Source organism: Rhinoraja longicauda, chromosome 5 (assembly GCF_053455715.1).
Source record: "Rhinoraja longicauda isolate Sanriku21f chromosome 5, sRhiLon1.1, whole genome shotgun sequence".
NCBI lineage: Eukaryota > Metazoa > Chordata > Chondrichthyes > Rajiformes > Arhynchobatidae > Rhinoraja > Rhinoraja longicauda.
In genome coordinates this window covers 11,113,230-11,136,134 of record NC_135957.1, presented here as the reverse complement: position 1 = coordinate 11,136,134, position 22,905 = coordinate 11,113,230, and the positions used below count along the sequence as shown (strand labels likewise).

The 22,905-nt window shown below is 45.6% G+C and overlaps 1 protein-coding gene across 1 annotated transcript in view; it reads right to left on the bottom strand.

Annotated features, from left to right (window-relative positions):
• The window catches only part of LOC144593406 (CUB and sushi domain-containing protein 1-like), a 1,892,487-nt gene that overhangs the window by 1,589,633 nt on the left and 279,949 nt on the right, over positions 1-22,905 (bottom strand). Inside the window, exon 2 of the mRNA XM_078398909.1 lies at positions 2,143-2,359. Coding sequence (XP_078255035.1) covers positions 2,143-2,359 — 217 coding nt within the window. The remainder of the gene's footprint in view (positions 1-2,142; positions 2,360-22,905) is intronic.

Sequence of the window (22,905 nt, the reverse complement as noted above, 5' to 3'; positions counted from 1 at the left end):
CTTCAGCCCAACCCATCCATGATGACCAAGATACCCATCCAAGCTGGTCCCATTTGCGTGTATTTGGCCCATATCTCTCCAAACGTTTCCTTCCATTATTCTGTCCAAACATCTTTTAAATCCTTTCTCAAGAGAGAATCTGTCATTGTTTCAACTGGTCAATATTACTATAGGTTCACCTCCAATTTTCCAGCACCCTTGGTTCCAGAGTCATAAGGGATAGGAGTAGAATTAGGCCATTCAACCATGGCTGATCTATTTTGCCCTCCTCGCCCCATTCTCCGACACCCGTACTAATCAAGAATCTATCTATCTCTGCCTTAAAAATATCAATTGAGTTGGCCTCCACAGCCTTCTGCTGCAAACCCCACAGATTCGCCACCCTCTAACTAAAGAACTTGCTCTTGCCGTATTATCCATTTTGCCAGACCAACAGAGGTCACGGCATTGGAGGGGCTGTGATTCCGGCCTGCAAATTCGGCCGCGGAAAATGGCAATGGGAATGGGCCTGCTGGCTGCGGTCAAGCTGGAGTTCCAGAGCCCCGGCCGCAGGGGGCAGATTTGACCCACCGATCGGCCACGGAAGTCCCGATGAGGTCCAGATCGGCCACCTCACCCAGCCAAGGCGCACATTTTTGTGGGGTCTTCTTTGGGGGGGGGGGATTTGAAGTGCACTTAATTTTTGTAATTTGACCGGATTAAAGGAGGCACTGGTTCACCAATTGCTGGAAAATCAGTGGTGGACCTGTACCAACGACACATATACAGCAACACGTCTTTAAGCAGATTTACTTTCTTTCACTTACTGAAACTATATTCAAGTTTTAAAAAAACTCATTTATCACACCTTTGACAAAATAGCTGGTAGAAGGGTTTTTTATTTAACAAGTACAATGTTGATACACAAAAATGCAGATTTTTACTTTGTCTGCCAAGACTGACAGTAAACTATAAAATAAACAACTAATGAGTTGTAAAGCAAGCATTATTGTCCAATATTTGTATGTGATTAAACACTATGGAATATCAGAACTTGGGTTTGAGCTTTAAGTGCACTAGACCACAAGACCAAGTCATGGGAGCAGAATTAGGCCATTCAGCCCATCGAGTTTGCTCCACCATACGATGTAGGACGATCTACTTTCCCCTCTGAACCCCATTCTCCTGTCTTCTCCATGTAACCTTGTCACCCTTGCTAATCCTCTCCACAGCCACTCTCTTGGCCTGATCTTTAGTGTGCTCTTAATGCAGGGAGCTATTTACCACTGAGAAAACAGAGCTACTCTGCATGGCAACAGAGGAATAGAGGCTGAGAGGTCGAAGTAAAACCCTCCGTTAATTTTTCTTCGGTCAGCAAAGAAACAGACCCAACAGAAAAAAAGAAACATCCAGGTATCCCCTCGACCAAAACGAGAGGAACCTGATCAGCAACATTATTAATATGAGGAGCGAGATAACACAATAGAAAATTCAAATAGCAGCGCGAAGCATTCAGCAAATCCTTAAAACAGTTAAAAACTTTGAAAACAGTACTTATTTTCCACAAAATCAGAACGGACTGAGGTTTCAAAACTTGCAATACCAAAGACGTTCACATCAGCTCACACCAAGTGTGATATATAGAGTACGTCCACCAACTAACAGCGGGTAGTCCATAGAGCTCAGAAGTCCATCAGAACACAGCTACCAGCCTTGGATGGCATCTACAACACACGATGCCTCAGAAAAGCCACCAGCATTCACAAAGACTCCTCACACCCCTGCAATCGTCTGTTCGAACTTCTACCATCGGGCAGACGATACAAGGCCTTCTACGCCCGCACCTCCAGACTCAGGAACAGCTTCATCCCCAGGGCCATAGCTGCTATGAACCGGTCCTGCTGAGTCGGATGGTCACATCGCACAGTGAACCAGCACAGATCTACTTGCACTTTATTTTGTTTTAAAACTGTTTCTAATTTGTTTCATTGGGTTGTTTAAATTAACACTGATTAGCTAATTAATTTATTGCATTGTATGGAAGGCGCATTCCCAATCTTGTTGTACCCCTGTACAATGATAATAAAGATATATTGTACTGTAATGCAGAGCAGGAGTCATTGGGGGAACATTGGATCATTTAACAAAGAAGTGGCACCTTACCTCAGTTTAAGGTTGCCCTGCTGCAGTTGGCCATCGTAGATGGATAAAATGTCAAAGTCTTCTTCCAAAGCGAAGATCTGGAATACCAACTGGATCCGGTTCCGTTCTCCCGTGATGATAATCCAGGTGCAGTTGGCGTAATTGGGGTAACCATAAGGAAATCCAGGGCTCTCTATTGTGCCGTTCGGGCCTTGCACTAATCCACCACAGAGCGGATCTGAAATGGAAATTACAACTGGCTGTTAAATGTAACCCGACGTTGCACTTCGACCTAAAAGACACTACAGTAAATGCTGGAGTAACTTCGCGGGTCAGGCAGCATCTCTGGAGAAAAGGAATCCACAAAGACTCTTCGCACCCCTGCAACAGTCCGTTTGAACTTCTACCATCGGGCAGACGATACAAGGCCTTCTACGCCCGCACCTCCAGACTCAGGAACAGCTTCATCCCCAGGGCCATAGCTGCTATGAACCGGTCCTGCTGAGCCGGATGGTCACATCGCACAGTGAACCGGCACAGATCTACTTGCACTTTATTCTGTTTTAAAACTGTTACAATGTTTTATTGGGTTGTTTAAATTTAAATTAATACTGATGAGCTAATTCATTTATTGCATCGTATGGGAGGCGCATTCCCAATCTCGTTGTACCCCTGTACAATGACAATAAAGATATATTGTATTGTATTATTGTGATGTTTCGGGTCGAGACCGTTCTTCCGATCAACACTTTGCCCAACAGGCCTTGTGTTCAATGTGTGAACAGCATAAACAGTTTGGCTTAGTTAAGCTTAAAGATACAGTGTGGAAATAGGCTCTTTGGCCCACCAAGTCCACGCTGACCAGCAATCAACCCATGCACTAGCACTATCCAACACACTAGGAACAATTATTCATTTTACCAAGCCAATTAACCTACAAATCCACACGTCTTTGGAGTGTGGGAAGAAACCAGAGCACCCAGAGAAAACCAACACGATCACAGGAAGAAGGTACAAACAGACAACACCCAGAGTCAGGATCGAACCCGGGTCTCTGGCACTGTAGGCAACAACTCTACCCGTACCACTCTGCAACATTTTTCATTTACAACAAGGTTGAACTTCAAAGGTCCCGAAGTCAGGTCTTTCACGGAAAGGGTGGGGGGTATTTGGAACGAATTGCCAGGGGAAGTTATAATGGCAGATACGCATTTATTATGATGCTCTACTATGTAGCAGTCCATGACTCAGAATAATAGGACGTACCTTCAGAAAAGAGAAGCTGAGGAGGAATTTCTGTAGCCGGAGGGTGGTGAATCTGTGGCATTCATTGCCACAGACAGCAGCGGAGGCCAAGAAATTGGGTATTTTTAAAGCAGGGATTGACAGGTTCTTGATTAGTAAGGGTGTCAAAGGTTACGGAGAGAAGGCAGGAGAATGGGGTTGAGAGGGAAAGATAGACCATCCATGAGTGAATGGCGGAATAGGCTTATTGGGCCGAATGGCTTAATTCTGCCCTTAAGGGTTATGAAACGCAAGGATCCCTGCACCTGCAGTAATCCAGTTTGATGGAGTGAAAGATACACCATGAAAACATTCCTCCGAGTCCATGCCTTGAAACACAAGGATGCAGATGCTGGAATATTGAGGAGAAGGCGACAGAGCACCAAATGCAGAAGTCGAGTCCTGAAAAGGTGCACGTGAACCTATGTCTCAACTGGAAAACCAGTATAATACCTTCTCTTTTTACAGCCAAACAAAGTGAATCTTTGAGCCCTCAAATACATCTTCCATTTCAAAAAAAAAGGGGGCGTGGCTGCACCCTGCGGCTCACCGGCAGTCTCTCTGTCTTTTTTTGTCTTTGTTATCGTTTAAATGTATATTTTGATTTATTTTTAGCTCTGTATATGTGGGGGAGTGGGGGAAACATTTTTTTCCAATCTCCTCCTCAATGGAGATGCGACCTTTTTCCGTGTCGCATCTCCGTTCGCGCTACGGCCTAACACCGTGGAGTCGGGGGCCTCCAGCTGGGATCGACCTTGAAGACTCCGGTCGCAGGGCCTGGACTTACCATCTCAGAGGCTTTGGCCGTGGGGCCCTGCAGACCGCAACATCGGGAGCTCGCAGGTCCCTGGCTGGCGGCCAGCTTTCGGGAGCTCCAACCGTAGCAGCTTCGACCGCCCCGAAGCGCGAGGTTCGATCGACCCGCTCGCAGGACCTTCATCGCCCTGCGTGGCTCGGCCGCGGCACTTTCCATCGCCCGGTGGGGGCTTAGGACCTTCATCGGACTGCTCGGCTCGGCCTGGGACTTTCCATCGCCCGGCGGGGGCTTCAAAAGTCGGGAGCCTCGATCGCCTCGAGGCAGCAGTTTGACTGCCTGACCATGGGAGAAGAATGAGGAGGAGATAAGACTTTTCTTTGCCTTCCATCACAGTGAGGGTGTGCCTGGAGCAATCACTGTGATGGTTGTTTGTGTTAAATTGTAATTGTGTGTCTTGTGTTCTTTATTGTCTACTGCCGGACCCTGACGGGGGAGGACGCTGGCGCTGCTTGTTCGCCGCTTCTCCGTCAGGACAAATCTTTTGTTTGTTTGTTTGTTTTTATGTCTTGTTTGCTTTGTAAAGCGTCTTTGAGTATCTTGAAAAGCGCTATATAAAATAAATGTATTATTATTATTATTGTGTGGGAAATAACTGCAGATGCTGATTTACACTGAAGATAGACACAAAATGCTGGAGTAAATTTGCGGGACAGGCAGCATCTCTGGAGGAAAGGAATACGTGACGTTTCGGGTCAAATCTAAATAAGGGCCTTGACCCGAAATATCACCTATTCCTTTTCTCCAGAGATGCGGTCTGACCTGCTGAGTTACTGCAGCTTTGTGTTTATCTTCCCTTTTCGTGCCTTGGCAGGATCTTTGTTCAAAACAAAGTCCTGCCATCCCACCTTTTCATATTCTATCCTCTCTTACTGAACAAGTTGCAACCAGCAGTGTTAAGTAACATCCCTTCCCTTGCCATTACATATCACGCCTACACCTCAATCTAAAACTCAAAGAGCTTGCCAACACATACATTCTAAAACCTCCTTTGAAGTTACACCCATCCCAAATCCCTCATCAGCATCTTATATTCCCATGGTATTAGTCTTCGTATTCCATTGGTACAGAGAAATCCAACTCCCCACTCATTGCAAATCTTTAATCACTACTCAATAAGCAATAGACTTTCTCTATGCCACAAATCAAAATCTCTCAGCATTTGAAAAGGTGCTCACCTGCTTTCCTGGTGCAAATTGAACTGTCCTAACTCCCCAAGTTCTCCCAAATATCCAAAGTTTATCTCTTGCTCAGAGCAAGGGAAAAATCGAGAAACAGAGGACATGGGTTTAAGGTGAGGAGGGGGGGGGGGGGGGGGTAGGGGGGGGGGGAAGATTCAATAGGAACCTGAGGGGTAACAGAGGGGGGTGGGTTTATGGAACGAGCTGCCAGAGGAGGTAGTTGAGGCAGGTGCTGCAGCAACAATTAAGAAACATTTGGACAGGTACATGGATAGGACAGGTTTAGAGGGATATGGGCCAAACGCAGGCAGGTGGGATTTGTGTGGATGGGACATGTTTGGCCGGTGAGGGCAAATTGAGGCGATGGGACTGTACGACTATTAAGATCTCAGTAAATCTCCTCTGCACCCTTTCTGTGCAATCAGAGTTATTATTCAAAATCAACAAATGAAAATATATTGAATACATCCTTTATTCTTTGGTGTTTAGAAAATGAGGGGTGATTTTATTGAAACATACGCGATACTAGAGAGCTTGAGAGGGTAGATGTCACCATGCTTCTACCAGTGTACTTCAAGCAAGGGAACATTGTTACAAGATGGGCGAACGGCCATTTCATACTGGGGTGCTCGGGAATGTCTTTTTGTCGATTCGGGAGAAACTCCGAGATTGTCTACTCCAGGGAATTGTGAAGGCGTCTTTAAACAAGGCGCATTTCAAGAAGTAAATAAATGATCTTAAACTCGGGAAACTGGCACAGAAGAGGAGCACACATCAGCCACGGTGATACTGAACTGTGGGGGAGGCTGGGAAGACCAATTGTGTATAGCTGCTCCTGTTGTGTTCTTCTGTTGATCATTTTACTCCGAGCCAAATGAAGCCAGGAATGTACAATGTCCCTTTGTCTCAGTAATGCTTTTGAAAAAAGAACTGAAGAAACTAAGCCACACTGTGGCAACTTCACAGAGCGATGATTATGACAATTGATCGAGAAATTAAGACAACTTTAACATTTTAAGAATTGAATTTGTTGGGTTTTGAAATTACAGTATGTTAGCTCGGTACCTAATTTGCTGCAATAACTAGGGCGGCTTTGTTTAACGAAAGGCTCTGTGAATCATGCCTTGCATGCGATTCAGTTAGATCGGTTCCTAGAATTCCTCTCCTGTTGCTTAGGTACCAACCCCACACCAACACTGTGCCAACGCATTTGGTTACAATCATTTTTTCTTCTTCTGCCTCCACATTTAACACTGAAGCTCTAAATCAAATTATTGGCCCATAAAATTCAATTAGAAATGATTGTGTATTTATTGCACAAGTTTGTGGCGGTGCCCGGGGGTTAGGCCACTCCCTGGGTCATTCCCCTCGGCACTGAGTGGACAGGGGGAGATTAGGCCACTCCCTGGGTCATCCCCCTCAGCACTGAGTGGACAGGGCTGTAGAGGGGTCTGGTGCTACGGGGTTTGCCTAAAGGGGCTAGAGTTTACTCGTGCGGGAGACTGAAGAGAGTGGATGTTCTGATGCTGCATTAAAGTTATTGTTAATCCTTACCTGGCGTCTTATAGACAATAGGTGCAGGAGTAGGCCATTCAGCCCTTCGAGCCAGCACCGCCATTCAATGCGATCGTGGCTGATCACTCTCAATCAGTACCCCGTTCCTGCCTTCTCCCCATACCCCCTCATTCCGCTATCCTTAAGAGCTCTATCCAGCTCTCTCTTGAAAGCATCCAACGAACTGGCCTCCACTGCCTTCTGAGGCAGAGAATTCCACACCTTCACCACTCTGACTGAAAAAGTTCTTCCTCATCTCCGTTCTAATCTTGCCTGATTCCTGCTGCGTCCAGACCCACTACAAGTTCAAGTTACAAATGTAAACCAGCAGCGAAAAACAATGGAATTATAACATTAACTGAACACAGGGGATTATGTAGTTATTTGTCCTACCCAAGGCTGGGATATATCATGATAAACATTAGATAGGCCATGAGCAAAAGATTTAAATACATTGCTTCTTCGCCAAGTCTTGCTTTAGCTAACGCTTTAAGACATTCGACCAGGTACAGAGAGAACTGCTATAAGTTATTTAGTTTATCCTCATGAGTTCCGAGGTGGTGAAAAGGTTTCAGTTGCATACTAAGCAGTCAGCAGAAAGACTATACACAATTATAATCGACAGATACATGAAGGGAATAATGTTTCCGTGCAAGACAAAGTCCTGTAAAGTTCAATGAAAGATAATCCAATTGTCTTCAATGAGGCAGATGAGAGGTCAAGACTGCTCTGTTGATAGGATGGTTCAGTTGCCTGATAACAGCTGGGAAGAAACTGTCTCTGAATCTGGAGGTGTGCATTTTCAGACTTCTGTAACTCTTGCCTGATGGGAAAAGATATATACATACATCTCAACCTAATAAACCAAGAATTTCCAAGGTCATTCTTTGCCATTGTACAAAGGCTTTTAAAAACTAACAGCTGCAGGAACCCAAGTTCATTATTGTAGTCAGCCACTTACATCCCAGTGATAAGATGCAAAAAGTAAGGTAAAAAATCAGTTAATTGTAAAGATTAAAGTAACATCTTTGTGTTTGGGTAGCTTGCCAATAACAGTTATACATGAGCAAAAGTACTCCGCTCACATCAATTTTAATCACCAAATATTTTCCAAAAGAAGAGACCACTTTAAAAGTCAAAGATAGACACAAAAAGCTGGAGTAATTCAGCAGGACAGGCAGCATCTCTGGAGATAAAGAATGGGGGAAATTTCAGGTCATGAAGGGTCTCGACCAGAAACATCCTCCATTCCTTCCATCCAGAGATGATGCCTGACCCACTGAGTTACTCCAACATTTTGTGTCTTTCCTTGGTAAATCCATCACCTGCAGTTCCTCATTGCTTCATGTTATCAAGGTCTTGTTCACCAACCAGAGCTCAGCATTCAACACCATCCCCTCCAGACTCCTCAGCAAACACAGACCTGGAGCTGCTCAGACCAAGGTAATTGGATCCTCAGGTATTTATTCACAAAATGCTGGAGTAACTCAGCAGGTCAGGAAGGGTCTCAACCCGAAACGTCACCCATTCCTTCTCTCCCGAGATGCTGCCTGACCTGCTGAGTTACTCCAGCATTTTGTGAATAAATACCTTCGATTTGTACCAGCATCTGCAGTTATCTTCTTATACTAATTGTATCCTCAACCTGATCTTCAGCAGAACACCATCAGTACAAATTGGCAACAGCACATCCTAGGGTAGAAACAATGAACTGCAGGTTCTGCTTTAAACAAAGTGCTGGAGAAACTCAGTGGGTCAGGCAGCATCTCTGGAGACTGTGGATAAGTGACATTTTGGGTCAGTACCCTTCTCCAGACTTCCTCCTTGATGACTATTAACACAAGAGCATCTCAAGGCTGAGTGCTCAGTCCCCCGCCATGACAATATATCCAGTGTGGCATCAGTCATGATACCATGTCAATAATGAACACACTTGTGTGCAGAAACCAGAAGGTGAACTCACCTGATGGGCTTTATTTGTGGAGGAGCAACAAGAGGTTCTAGAGTCATCCATGCATCTTCCCCTCGGCGGCCCCAGGATTTATAAGGGGTAGGTCTGTAGGATAAGGTTCATTGGTCCAATTACCCTTAATTGGACTTGGCTGTGGCTCGTTTGCTTGAGACTGGGAGAGTCGCAGATCTTAAAGGGGACATGTCATCACACCAGTTACACTTCCAACATTAAGCAGCCAATATCATCAAAGACTCACATCACCCTGGCCATGCTGTCATTTCCCTACCACTATCAGGAAGGAAGTACAATGGCGCAGCGGTAGAGTTGCTGCCTTACAGCACCAGAGACCCGGGATTGATCCTGACTATGGGTGCTGTCTGTACGGAGTTTGTACGTTCTCCCCATGACCTGCGTGGGTTTTCTCCAAGATCTTCAGTTTCCTCCCACACTCCAAAGACGTACAGGTTTGTAGATTAATTGGCTTGGTATAAAGTGTGTAGGAAAATAACTGCAGGTGCTGGTACAAATCGAAGGTATCACAAAATGCTGGAGTAACTCAGCGGGTCAGGCCGCATCTCAGGAGAGAAGGAATGGGTGACGTTTCAGGTCTGAAGAAGGGTGTCGACCCGAAACGTCACCCATTCCTTCTCTCTTGAGATGCTGCCTGACCCGCTGAGTTACTCCAGCATTTTGTGCTACCTTTGGCTTGGTATAAATGTAAATTGTCCCAAAGTGTGCGTAGGATAGCGTTAGTGTGAGGAGATCGCTGGTCGGCGTGGACTCAGTGGACCAAGGGAGCCTAGTTCCCTGCTGTATAAGAAAATAACTGCAGATGCTGGTACAAATCGATTTATTCACAAAATGCTGGAGTAACTCAGCAGGTCAGGCAGCATCTTGGGAGAGAAGGAATGGGTGACGTTTCGGGTCGAGACCCTTCTTCAGACTGATGTCGGGGGTGGGACAAAGGAAGGATATAGGTGGAGACAGGAAGATAGAGGGAGATCTGGGAAGGAGGAGGGGAAGGGAGGGACAGAGGAGCTATCTGAAGTTGGAGAAGTCAACGTTCATACCACCGGGCTGCAAACTGCCCAGGCGAAACATGAGGTGCTGCTCCTCCAATTTCCGGCGGGCCTCACTATGGCACTGGAGGAGGCCCATGACAGAGAGGTCAGACTGGGAATGGGAGGGGGAGTTGAAGTGCTGGGCCACCGGGAGATCAGTGGCGTTAATGCGGACCGAGCGCAGGTGTTCAGCGAAGCGATCGCCGAGCCTGCGCTTGGTTTCGCCGATATAGATGAGTTGACATCTAGAGCAGCGGATGCAATAGATGAGGTTGGAGGAGGTGCAGGTGAACCTCTGTCTCACCTGGAAAGAATGTTTGGGTCCTTTGATGGAGTTGAGGGGGGAGGTAAAGGGACAGGTGTTGCATCTCGTGCGGTTGCAAGGGAAAGTGCCCGGGGTTAGGGTGGTTTGGGTAGGAAGGGACGAGTGGACCAGGGAGTTGCGGAGGGAACGGTCTCTGCGGAATGCAGAGAGGGGAGGGGATGGGAAGATATGGCCAGTGGTGGGGTCCTGTTGTAGGTGACGGAAATGTTGGTGGATGATATGTTGGATCCGCTGGCTGGTGGGGTGGAAGGTGAGAACGAGGGGGATCCTGTCCTTGTTGCGAGTGGGGGGATGGGGAGCAAGAGCGGAGCTGCGGGATGTAGAAGAGACTCTAGTGAGAGCCTCATCTATAATGGAGGAGGGGAAGCCCCGTTTTCTGAAAAACGAGGACATCTCGGAAGCCCTAGTCTGAAACACCTCATCCCGGGCACAGATGCGGCGTAGACGGAGGAATTGGGAGTAGGGGATAGACTTTTTGCAGGGGACCGGGTGGGAAGAAGTGTAGTCCAGATAGCTGTGCGAGTCGGTGGGCTTGTAATAAATGTCCGTCACTAATTTTTCTCCTGTGATGGAGATGGTGAGGTCCAGAAACGGGAGGGAGATGTCAGAGATAGTCCAGGTATATTTAAGGGATCTAAGTTCCCTGCTGTATCTCTAAAGGTAAAGGAGTCTGAGCACCAGGATCAAAAACAGCTTCTACCCTGCTACCATCAGGTCATTGAGCATTGCACAACACTAACCCCAGAAATACTCTACTCAAATCGATTATAACCACCATACATTTGCCAAAAGAAGAGGTTGCTCTGAATTTCAATTGAGAATTTCTCTCAACTAAAATTGGATTCACTGGAGATGGTCTTGGAGGGGAGGATGCTCCTCAAACTGTGGAGCATTTTGAACAATACAGCTCACCCCCTCCATGACACTTTGGTCAACCTGAGGAGCGCTCTGTTGTGACTGTTGGCAAACCAATTTCCCTCCTGGGATAAATGAAGTTGTATCGTATCATATCGTAACCCTCCGTGGCCACACAAAGATAATGGTTGAAATCCATGGGTAAAACACAAATTGCTGGAGTAACTTAGCGGGTCAGGCAGCACCTGTGGAAGAAGTGGGTAGGTGACGTTTTGGGTCAGGACCCTTCTTTAGACTGATTGTAGTGGAGGGAATGGAGCTGGAAACAAGGTTTGGCCAGACATAAACCTGGCAATTGATAGGTGGTTAAAGGTGAGGAGGGGTTGTCTGGCAGATGGATGGACAAATGTTAGACATGACAAGGAGGCGATAGGGTGTCAAATAAGGAGCAAAATTAAGTAAATGTAAAGGCAGAAGGAAGGACGGGAGAAATGGGTGGGGAGGTACAGAAAAGAGAGGGGGGGGGTTGTCACTTAAATTTGGAGAATTCAATGTTCCTACCATTGGGTTGTAAGATCCCCAAGCGGAATATAGGGTGGTCTTCCTCCAATTTCTGTGTGACCTCACTCTGGCAATGGAGGAGGCCCATTACAGAAAGGTCGGTATGGGAATGAGAAGGGGAATTCAAAATGGCTGGCAACCGAAAGATCCAGGGGGCCTTGGTAAACCTGGTGCAAGTGTTCAACAAAACAGTTGTCAAGTCTTTGCTCGGTCTTGCTGATGTAAAGGAAGCCACTTTGGGAGCACCAGATGCAGTAGATGAGTTCGGAGTGGACGCACGTGGGCCTCTGTCTCACTTGCAAGTGCTGCTGGGGTCCTGGGTAGAGGTGAGGAAGGAGGTGCAGGGAGGGATCTTGCATCTCCTGTGGATACCAGGGATTGCACCGAGGGAGGGGGTGGTTTGGGTGGGAAGGGTTGAGTGAACCCAGAAGTTGCGGAGTGTTCTCTGCAGAAAACATATGGGGGAGGTTTTATGGACTGTGTCTTTGGTTGCATCACGGACTTTGGCTCTGCTCAATTATAGTCACCTAGTGTTACGATTATTAATTAATTATGTTGTGTGTTACTGTGCTGGTGGGCCTGTTAACATGCAGCAAGTGAGAATTTAATTGTTCTGATCCTAGTACATATGAGAGTTAAACACGTTTTTCACATGACTATTTTTTGGAGCTGTTTCCCAGTTTATTAAGCCATGTTTAAAATAGGTACTGGTTTTGAACAGACCAGGCTTGGATTGATGTCTACATCACTACATCATTGGGTGGCAAAGTGGCACAGCAGTAGAGTTGCTGCCTCACAGCACCAGAGACCCAGGTTCGATCCTGACCACAGCTTCTGTCTGTATGAAGTTTGTACGTTCTCCCTGTGACCGCATGCGTTTTCTCCAGGTGCCCTGGTTTCTTTCTAATCTGCAAAGACGCGCAGGTTTGTAGGTTAATTGGCTTCTGTAAATTGAGCCGAGTGTGTAGGATGCAAAAGTGGCATAACATAGAGTTGGTTTGCAGGTGATCGATGGTTGGCATGGACTCGGTGGACCGAAGGGCCTGTTTCCATGCTGTATCTTTAAACTAAGGTAAGCTAAATCAGTAAAAAATTGGAATGTCGTGCAACAGATAAGATTATCCTTTGATAGAGTTGGCTGGTGACTCTGCTACTTAATCACCAAGAAAGAATAATAGTTTGTCGACAAAGCCATTTGCTTGCCTACACACACAATAAAATCCTTGAGTCACTAATACACACACCATGCATCAACTTTGATATATTATGACCTCTGCTCACCCAAAAATAAAATTGGAAAAGCATTTAATTACTAAAATTATTTGAACCTAAAACACAGTTATTAAATACAAATGTTTCTTTCGGAACGGTGAGTTATTTTTACAAGCAAGTCGATCAATAGCTAGCTTGTATTATAGACAATAGACAATAGATAATAGGTGCAGGAGGAGGCCATTCGGCCCTTCGAGCCAGCACCACCATTCAATGTGATCATGGCTGATCATTCTCAATCAGTACCCCGTTCCTGCCTTCTCCCCATACCCCCTGAAGTAGTATTAGAAGTGGGGAGACAATCAACTCCATTGAGGGAAGTTAAAAAAGGATCATAAGGTGCCAAAATAGTAAGTTGAGATCTCCATAAAAGAGGAAAGTATATGGATTGAAAGGAACAGCACGGAAACAGGCCCTTCGGCCCACAGAGTCCATACTGACCATCCATAATCCATTCACACCAGTTCTATGTTGTCCCACTTTCCCATCCATTCCCAACACACAAGGGGCAATTTACTGAGGCCAATTACTCGACAAACTCACGTGTCTTTGGGATTTGGGAGGAAACCGGAGCGCACGGAGGAAACCAACGCGGCCACTGGGGGAACGTGCAAACTCCGCACAGACAGCACTCGAGGTGAGGATCGAACTCGGGTCTCTAGCGCTGTGAATGAGGCAGCAGCTCCACTACCTGTGCCACTTTGCAGCCTAATATAATGGATTAGCTTATTCCAATAAATGTAACAAGGCAGAAATTCAAATACGATGTGATAAAGGCTGCAGAGAAAACCTTATGAATTTGCAGTCCCAGTCTAATTGCGAATTCATCATACCAACCATGCTTTGTTTTACATGCTATCCAAACAGATCGGATGTACTGTTCAAGGTACAATCAAGTCAAACTCAATTATAATAGATAGATCAAAGGGAAAGATAGAGTGCAGAATATAGTTCTCAGCATTGTAGCGCATCAGTTCCATAGACAAAGTCCAATGTCCACAATGGGGTAGAGGTGAATCTGACAGTACTCTAGCTTATATAAAGACCATTCAGAAGCCTGATAACGGAGGAGACGAAGCTGTTCCTGAGTCTGGTGGTGACCGCTTTTGAGCTTCTGTACTTTCTGCACGAGGGGATTAAGAAGAAGGAGGAATGACCAGGGTGGGCCATCTTGATTACGTTGACTGCTTTCCTGACGCAGTGAGAAGTGTAGATGGAGTCAGTGGTGGGAAGTCTGGTCTGTGTGATGAGCTGGGCTACATCGACAACTCTCTGCCATTTCTCACTCAAGCTCTCTCAAGCATTTTGACCAAAGTAATCCAGCTAATTAGTACACTCTGCTCCGCTTTCCATCCCTTGGGCCATATTTTTCTCAAAGAACCAAACTTCAAAAAGAATATAACCGAGACACCATGCACACAACTAATCCACCCGAAAGATTCACTTCATCAATCTCAAGTTGGAAGAAAATATGATGCAAGTTTTGTTATCTACATTGTGAGCCTTCAGGACAAATATAAAACCAGCAAACTTGACACAATCAGTCACACAATGAGTGTAGGAAAATAATTGCAGATGCTGGTTCAAATCGAAGGTAGACACAAAATGCTGGAGTAACTCAGCGGGTCAGGCAGCATCTCAGGAGGGAAGGAATGGTTGACGTTTCGGGTCGAGACCCAGTCTGAAGAAGGGTTTCGACCCTGAAACATCACCCATTCCTTCTCTCCGGGGATGCTGCCTGACCCGCTGAGTTACTCCAGCATTTTGTGTCTACCTTCGAGTCACACAATGAGGGTCTGTTTTAACGCAGCTCATCACAGGTTATGACACATGTGCAAAGAGTCATACTCATAAGAGTCATAAAGGGCGGCACAGTGGCGCAGCGGTAGAGTTGCTGCCTGGCAACAGCAGAGACCCAGGTTCGATTCTGACTACGGGAGCTGTCTGTAATGAGTTTGTACATTTGTGCGTTCTCCCTGTGACCGTATAGGTTTTCTTTCTGTGGGTGCTCTGGTTTCCTCCCACACTCCAAAGGTGTACAGATTTTAATTAATTGGCTTCAGTAAAACTGTAAATTGTCCCTAGTGTGTGGGACAGTGTTAGTGTACAGGATGATCGCTGGTCGCGCGGACTTGGAGGGCCGAAGGGCCTGTTTCCATGTTGTATCTCTAAAGTCGTAAGAGTCTTGAGTCATACAGCAGGGAAACAGCCCCTTTGGCCCAACTAGTCCGCGCCGATCAAGATGCCCCATCTACACTAGTCTACAACATGCCCGAGTTTGTCCCTCTAAACCTTTCTAATCCATGTACTGATGTGCCTCCTAGCCCTTCCATAGCCCCCCGATGGTGTTGCAATCTCAGTCACTGAGGCCAATATTAGAAGGTCTTTCAGGATCCTCGGAAAGCATCAGGACCTAGTCGCTGTCAGATCCTCACCTTGGATCCGGATATAGTAAACACACTCTAACATAAACTGTGTGTGGTTGTGCAAAGAAGGGTGTGTCTGTTTTGCTTGGACTTTCCCTCCTCACTAGCACCTCATCTCCTGGCATCACATCTGATGGCCTGGCACCTCGTTTCCTGTCTGCACAGAGCTTTGCTCCCCCTTTCTTTTCTGCCTCATGAACTGTCACTTCTTGGTCATTGACCTTGACAATCTTGTGACAAACTGAGCAATGCTTTCCCCCACTTTCTGTGTCATCTGGCGAAATACATGTCGTTGAATTGTAGCATTTGTTTGCACCACATAATGTGCCTACATTTGGCCCACAGCACTCGAAACCCTTCCATTCCAAGTACCTGTCCAAAGTCATTTAAATGCTTTCAGAATATCAACTCAATGACCTCTGGCAGCTTGTTCCATAATATCCGATTGAAAAAGTTGCCCCTTACTTTCTGTTTAAATCTTTCCCTCTCACCTTGAACTTATGTCCTCTGGTTCTTGATTCCCCTACTCTGGTAAAATACTCTGTGCATTCACCCAATTATTCCTCTCATGATTTTATACATCGTGATAAGATCATCTTCAGCCTCCTCTGATTCATGGGATAACGTCCCCAGCCTGCTCATTCTCTCCCCACAACTCAAGCTTCGAGTCCTGGCAGCATTCTCGCAAACCTTCTCTGCGCTCTTCTCAGCTTGATGAGTTTGTTTATTACAGTAAATCAGGATGTGGGCAGTTTTGTTTAAAGTTAACCCCACTTCCCCCCACTTGGGAATAGTGGGACTCACCTGGATTTGCTGGGGGTAGTTGTGGGGTGGGACGGTCGTTCTGTGTAGCTCCCCGCTCTCTGCCCCCACATCTATATACTAAAACTCTTGTTTGTATCTTGTTTGTGACTGAACTTCAGCCAAAATGGTACACGATAGCGCGACAAGTTTAGGCCCACCTTACTCACCATTGTCACTTTAGTGATAATGCAAGTAGTTTTATTGAAATCGGTGTTATATTTTTAAAGTTATTCACATTTTAAAGATTAAAAGGAGGGGAGGGGGAGGGGAGGAGGGAGGGGGGAGTGGGGGAGAAGGGAGAGGGGAGGGGGGTTGAGGAGAGAGGGGGGAGGACAGGGTGCTGCACCAATGCAGGAGAGGTTTGGGCCCAACGGGTCCACTTTTTCTAGTACCCTTTAAACTTTAGAGATGCAGTGTGGAAATAGGCCCTTCGGCCCACCGAGACCACGCCGACCAGCAATCACCCGGTACAGTAGCACCATCCTACACACTAGGGACAACTTACAATTTTTACCGAAGCCAATTAACCTACTAACCTGCACTTCTTTGGAGTGTGGCAGGAAACCAGAGCTCCAGAAGAAAACCCACACTGTCACAGGGAGAACGTACAAACTCCGCACAAACGGAGTCAAACTCGGGTCTCTAGCGCTGTCAGGCAGCAACTCGACCGCTGCGCCACCGTGCCGCCCCAGATTCTACTTTGTTGAATTGGCTGTTGCCAGCATATCAAACAAGTGGGCGAGAGATTTTGCACCCTGGGACCAGATGAGATGCAATCTTCAATCAGATGCACCACCTGTCACTGCTTAATTGGACTGAATAAAATCCTATTCGTCTGCAATGTCTGATTATGGAGTTTGAGACTCTTAAAACCTGTCAGGGAATACCTGCTTATTCCTGGTAGGCGTGGAATTACGAGGGCTGTTCTCATCCGGCAAAACTTTTGCATCAGGCAAAACTGAACACACCTTATGGGCTTGGAATGATCGGTGTGGGAGGAGGGAAGCCTCCCAATGCTACAGTCAATGCTGCGGGTGAAAAACTTGGCATCAGATGAATTGGACTCAGGTGCTTGTGTATCAAGCATCTCACTCCCCGACTGGGCACAGCACTGAGTCCAAGGGGGGGAGAACCAGATGAATAACCTGAGATTCGTCAAGACATGTTCTCAAGGTATTTGACCACTGTGTTCATCGCAGTGACGGAAATAACAGTGACGACTAGGCTTGTATACACTGGAATTTAGAAGGATGAGAGGAGATCTTATCAAAACGTATAAGATTATTAAGGGGTTGGACACGTTAGAGGCAGGAAACATGTTCCCAATGTTGGGGGAGTCCAGAACAAGGGGCCACAGTTTAAGAATAAGGGGTAGGCCATTTAGAACGGAGATGAGGAAAAACTTTTTCAGTCAGAGAGTTGTAAATCTGTGGAATTCTCTGCCTCAGAAGGCAGTGGAGGCCAATTCTCAGAATGCATTCAAGAGAGAGCTGGATAGAGCTCTTAAGGATAGCGGAGTCAGGGGGTATGGGGAGAAGGCAGGAACGGGGTACTGATTGAGAATGATTAGCCATGATCACATTGAATGGCGGTGCTGGCTTGAAGGGCCGAAGGGCCGAATAGCCTCCTCCTGCACCTATTGTCTAATGTCTATTGTCTAAATAAATCTCAGCCATCTGAAGAAGTGTCAAAATTCAACAGCCTCAAAATTCATGAAGTTTTGAGTGCCGTCGACACTGACAAAAAAAGACACAAAGTGCTGGAGCAACTCAGCAGGTCGGGCAACATCTCCGGAGAACATGGACAGGTGATGTTCCGGGTTGGAAGGTTCGTGTCCCAAAACGATACCTATTCATGTTCTCCAGAGATGCTGCCTGATCCTCTGAGTTACTCCAGCACATTGTGCCTTTTATTTTCATAGCAGATTGAGCTGTGTCTCCTTTTATATCCAGCAGGCATATTAGATTGGATTTAAAGTTGTGCATCTCATCCTGAACTGTTACGTGAGCACAGTACCCCCCCCCCCCCCCCCCCCACTGCAATAAGCATCCCATTTGCCAAATCAGCCACCTACTCAGCAATCTAATACAGAACATCTCTTTGCAAGGCAAATCTCTACAGATGTCAGGCTATTAAACTCCAAATAAGATCTCAACTACATCTACTTGGAAGCATCGATTTTGTCTTTTTGCACTATTATTTGCACTCTTATTGCTTGTTTGTTTGTTTTATGCATGCGTGTGTGTGTGTGTGTGTGTGTGTGTGTGTGTGTGTGTGTGTGTGTGTGTGTCTGTGTTTTCTATACGTGTGTGTGTGTGCGCATTTATATATTTATACATATAGATGTACTGGACTTTTTTTGTTTATTATATTGTTTACAGAGTACTATGTTTACATATTCTGTGGTCCTGCTGCAAGTAAGGATTTTATCGTTCTGTTTGGAACATATGGCCTTCAAACATTCACTCTCTCTCTCTCTCTCTCTCTCTCTCTCTCTCTCTCTCTCTCTCTCTCGCTCTAATGTCAAATGGGTAGTTTGTTTTACTTCTTATAACAGCTACCTACACAGTTTCTATTTTCTTGACTACACAGTCTATTAGTTTTCTCAGCAGCAGCGTGCTAATTAATGCCAAGTGGGCATTTTTTTTCTATTTCCCACATTTGCCATTTGAACATCGAGCTAACAGAGGATAACACACATGAAGACAATATCAATAATTTTGTTATTGTTTTGCTCATCTGTGCCTGCCACCTTGCAGGGAAATGAGATGGCATCGCCCACATACCTCCTGCCGGGAGCAACGTAAGAACACCACCATCTCATTGGGGCAAAATCAAACTCGAACCCTGGTCTCCACACAGAGCAAGACTCAAACCCACTCTAACTTAAATGCATTTGCCTGTAATTTCTGAATCATGCTTTGGCAGAAACCTGCAATACATTGCTGTACATATTATAAGGTCAGAACTGTGTAGGAAAAAAAACTGCAGATGCTGGTTTAAATCGAAGGTAAACACAAAATGCCGGAGTAACTCAGCATTTGCTGCCTGACCCACTGAGTTACTCCGGCATTTTGTGTCTACCTTCCATAAGGTCATAACTGATAGGAGTAGAATTAGGCCATTTGGCCCATCAAAATATACATCTCCCCACAAACCACAAGTCGGAAACGACCACTCATCACTCAGTGTATTTTCCCACCTGTCAGGGGTGTCAGGGGTTATGGGAAAGTAGGAGAATGGGTCATCAGTGATTGGAGGAGAATTAAGCCATTTGGCTCATCAAGTCTGCTCCGCCATTCAATCGTGGCTGATCTATCTCTCCCTCCTAACCCCATTCACCTACCTTCTCCCCATAACCCCTGACACCCGTGCTAATCAAGAATCTATTAATCTCTGCCTTAAAAATATCCATTGACTTGGCCTCCACAGCCTTCTGTGGCAAAAAAATTCAACAGATTCACCACCCTGAAATATTGAAAATAACTTCATGCCAATTTACCCTGCAATCCTTTCTTGACATTTCACAGTAGGATTTTAGGCCATTACCCACAAACTTTACAGCATTTAAAATAGCAACCACAATGACATAGCACAATGTGTTGGAAGGAACTGCAGATGCTGATTTAAACCAGATGGACACAAAACAGGAGTGACTCAGTGGGTCAGGCAGCATCGCTGGTGAAAAGGAACAGGTGACGTTTCGGGTTGGGTCAGTTCTGAAGAAGGGTCTCGACCCGAAACGTCACCTATTCCTTTTCTCCAGAGATGCAGCCTGAACTATTGAGTTGCTCCAATGTTTTGTGTCTATGACACAGCATAAGACAGGTGGCCAGATGGTGTTTCAGTGAAAGAATATTTTGGAGATAGTGATCACAACTCCACACGTTTTAATGTAATAAAAATGAACTGAAGGTACTGGTTTATACTAAAGAGAGACACAAAATGCTGGAGTAACTCAGCGGGTCAGACAGCATCTCTGGAGAACATGGATAGGTGGCATTTAGGGTCAGGGAGGTTTCCGTCACCCCATCACGTCACCTATTGATTTATCCCAGCATAGGTTTTGAGATTGCTTCGTATGGGGAGGCACCTGGATCTTGTGGGAAAGTATAAAACTGGAGTAAGCCAAACTACTACTTTATAAGGCAGGAGTTCGGGAGAGTACAAGGGGGAGAAACTGTTATCTCGTATGTCTGTATTTAAAGACCGATTGATTGAAGTTCAGAATCGGCATGTTCCAGTGAAGAGGCAGGATAAGGCAGATAAGATCAACAGGCCAGGCAGCATCTGTGGAGTGTTAAAGAGAGTTCAATGTTCCAGGTCACAAAGCATTTGTCAGAACTGGGAACCCTTAGGAATTAGGCATATTGTTGCTGCAGAGAAGGCAGGAGAATGGGGTCGAGAGAGAAAGATAGATCAGCCATGATCGAATAGCAGCGCCGACTCGATGGGCTGAATGGCCTAATTCTGCTCCTGTGACCTATGGCCTTATGAATGTAGGACATAAATCCAACAGTATAATACCTTCTCTCTTTTTAGCTAAATGGAGTGCATCTTTGAGGGATCAAATACATCTTTCATTTCTTGGACTCCCCTCTCCTTGCCTCTCCCCTTTCTTCTATGAACTAATGAACTTATGAAAGAGGAAGACAGGGAAAACAGCGGAAACATCTGTGGTCAGATCTGTGTTGGGGTTCTGAAGGGTCGCAGATCTGAACTATTAACTTGATTTCTCTCGACATTGATGCTGGTTCCAACTCTATTGCTGGACTGTGTGTGACATTTCATTTCACTGCACATCGTGTATGTGTATGTGACAAATAAACTTGACTTGACGTTTTGATTTTATCTCCTGACTTTCAATCATACTTCAGTGAGATAAAACCCAGAATGCTGCTCATTTAAGATGATTTCAGTGGTAGTGTTTTCAAGGCATGCTTGTTCATGATGTGGTAAATCACTGAAGGCTGAATGCTAACATTCAGCTGCTGAGTGCAAGCATTGTACTTCACACATTGCAAGGCCATCAATAAGAGCAAATACTATTCACCAAGAGTGCATAACAGGTTGATTTTATTAACTCTGTGTAGAAACTTCCACACAGATTTAATGCGTCTTCTGATCAACTCTCCAATAGAATCTCCAGCACTCACTTTCCTTTTACAACGAACAAAAGAAAATAATTTCTTCAATTCCACGTATCCAAGCAATCTGACTTACAGTGCATTCAGAAAGTATTCAGACCCCTTCACTTTTTCCACATTTTGTTACGTTACAGCCTTATTTTAAAATGGATTAAAAAATTTTTTTTATCATCAATCTACACACAATACCCCAGAATTAAGAAGCGAAAACGGGTGTTTAGAAATTTTTCAAAAGTAATTAAAAAGAAATAACTGAAATATCACATTTACATAAGTATTCAGACCCTTTGCCATGATACTCAAAATTGAGCTGAGGTTCATCCTGTTTCCATTGAATATCCTTGAGATGTTTTTACAACTTGAGTAGAGTCCACCAGTGGTAAATTAAATTGATTGGACATGACTTGGAAAGGAACACACCTGTCTATATAAGGTCCCACAGTTGACAGTGCATGTCAGAGCAAAAACCAAGCCATGAAGACGAAGGAGTTGTGTCAAGACACAGATCTGGGGAAGGGTATAAAACAATTTCTGCAGCATTGCAGGTCCTGAAGAGCACAGTGGCCTCCGTCATTCTTAAATGGAAGAACTTTGGAACCACCAGGACTCTTCAGAGAGCTGGCCGCCCGGCCAAACTGAGCAATTGGGGGAGAAGGGCCTTGGTCAGGGAGGTGACCAAGAACACAATGGTCACCCTGACAGAGCTCCAGAGTTCCTCTGTGAAGATGGGAGAACCTTCCAGAAGGACAATTATATCTGCAGCACTCCACCAATCAGGCCTTTATGGTAGAGTGGCCAGACAGAAGCCAATCCTCAATAAAAGGCACATGACAGCCTGCTTGGAGTTTGCCAAAAGGGCACCTATAGGACTCTCAGACCATGAGAAACAAGATTCTCTTTGGCCTTAATGTCAAGCGTCATGTCTGGAGGAAACCAGGCACCGCTCATCCACCTGGCTAATACCAGACCTAAAGTGAAGCATGGTGGTGGCAGCATCATGCTGTGGGGATGTTTTTCAGCAGCAGGAACTGGGAGACTAGTCAGGATCGAGGAAAGATGAACGGAGCAAAGTACAGAGGGATCCTTGATGAAAACCTACTCCAGAGCATTCCGGACCTCAGACTGGGGTGGAGGTTCACCTTCCAACAGGACAACGACCCTAAGCACACAGCCAAGACAACGCAGGAGTGGCTTTGTGACAAGTCTGTGAATGTCCTTGAGTAGCCCAGCCAGAACCCGGACTTGAACCCGATCGAACATCTCTGGAGGGACCTGAAAAAAGACTGTGTGTCGACGCTCCCCATCCACCTGACAGAACTTGAAAGGATCTGCAGAGAGGAATGGGAGAAATTACCCAAATACAGTGTGCCAAGCTTGTAGCGTCATACACAAGAAGACTTGAGGCTGTAATCGCTGCCAAAGGTGCCTCAACTAAGTACTGAGTAAAGGGTCTGAATACTTATGTAAATGTGATATTTCAGTTATTTCTTTTTAATTACTTTGCAAAAATTGCTAAACACCTGTTTTCGCTTTTTTATTATGGTGT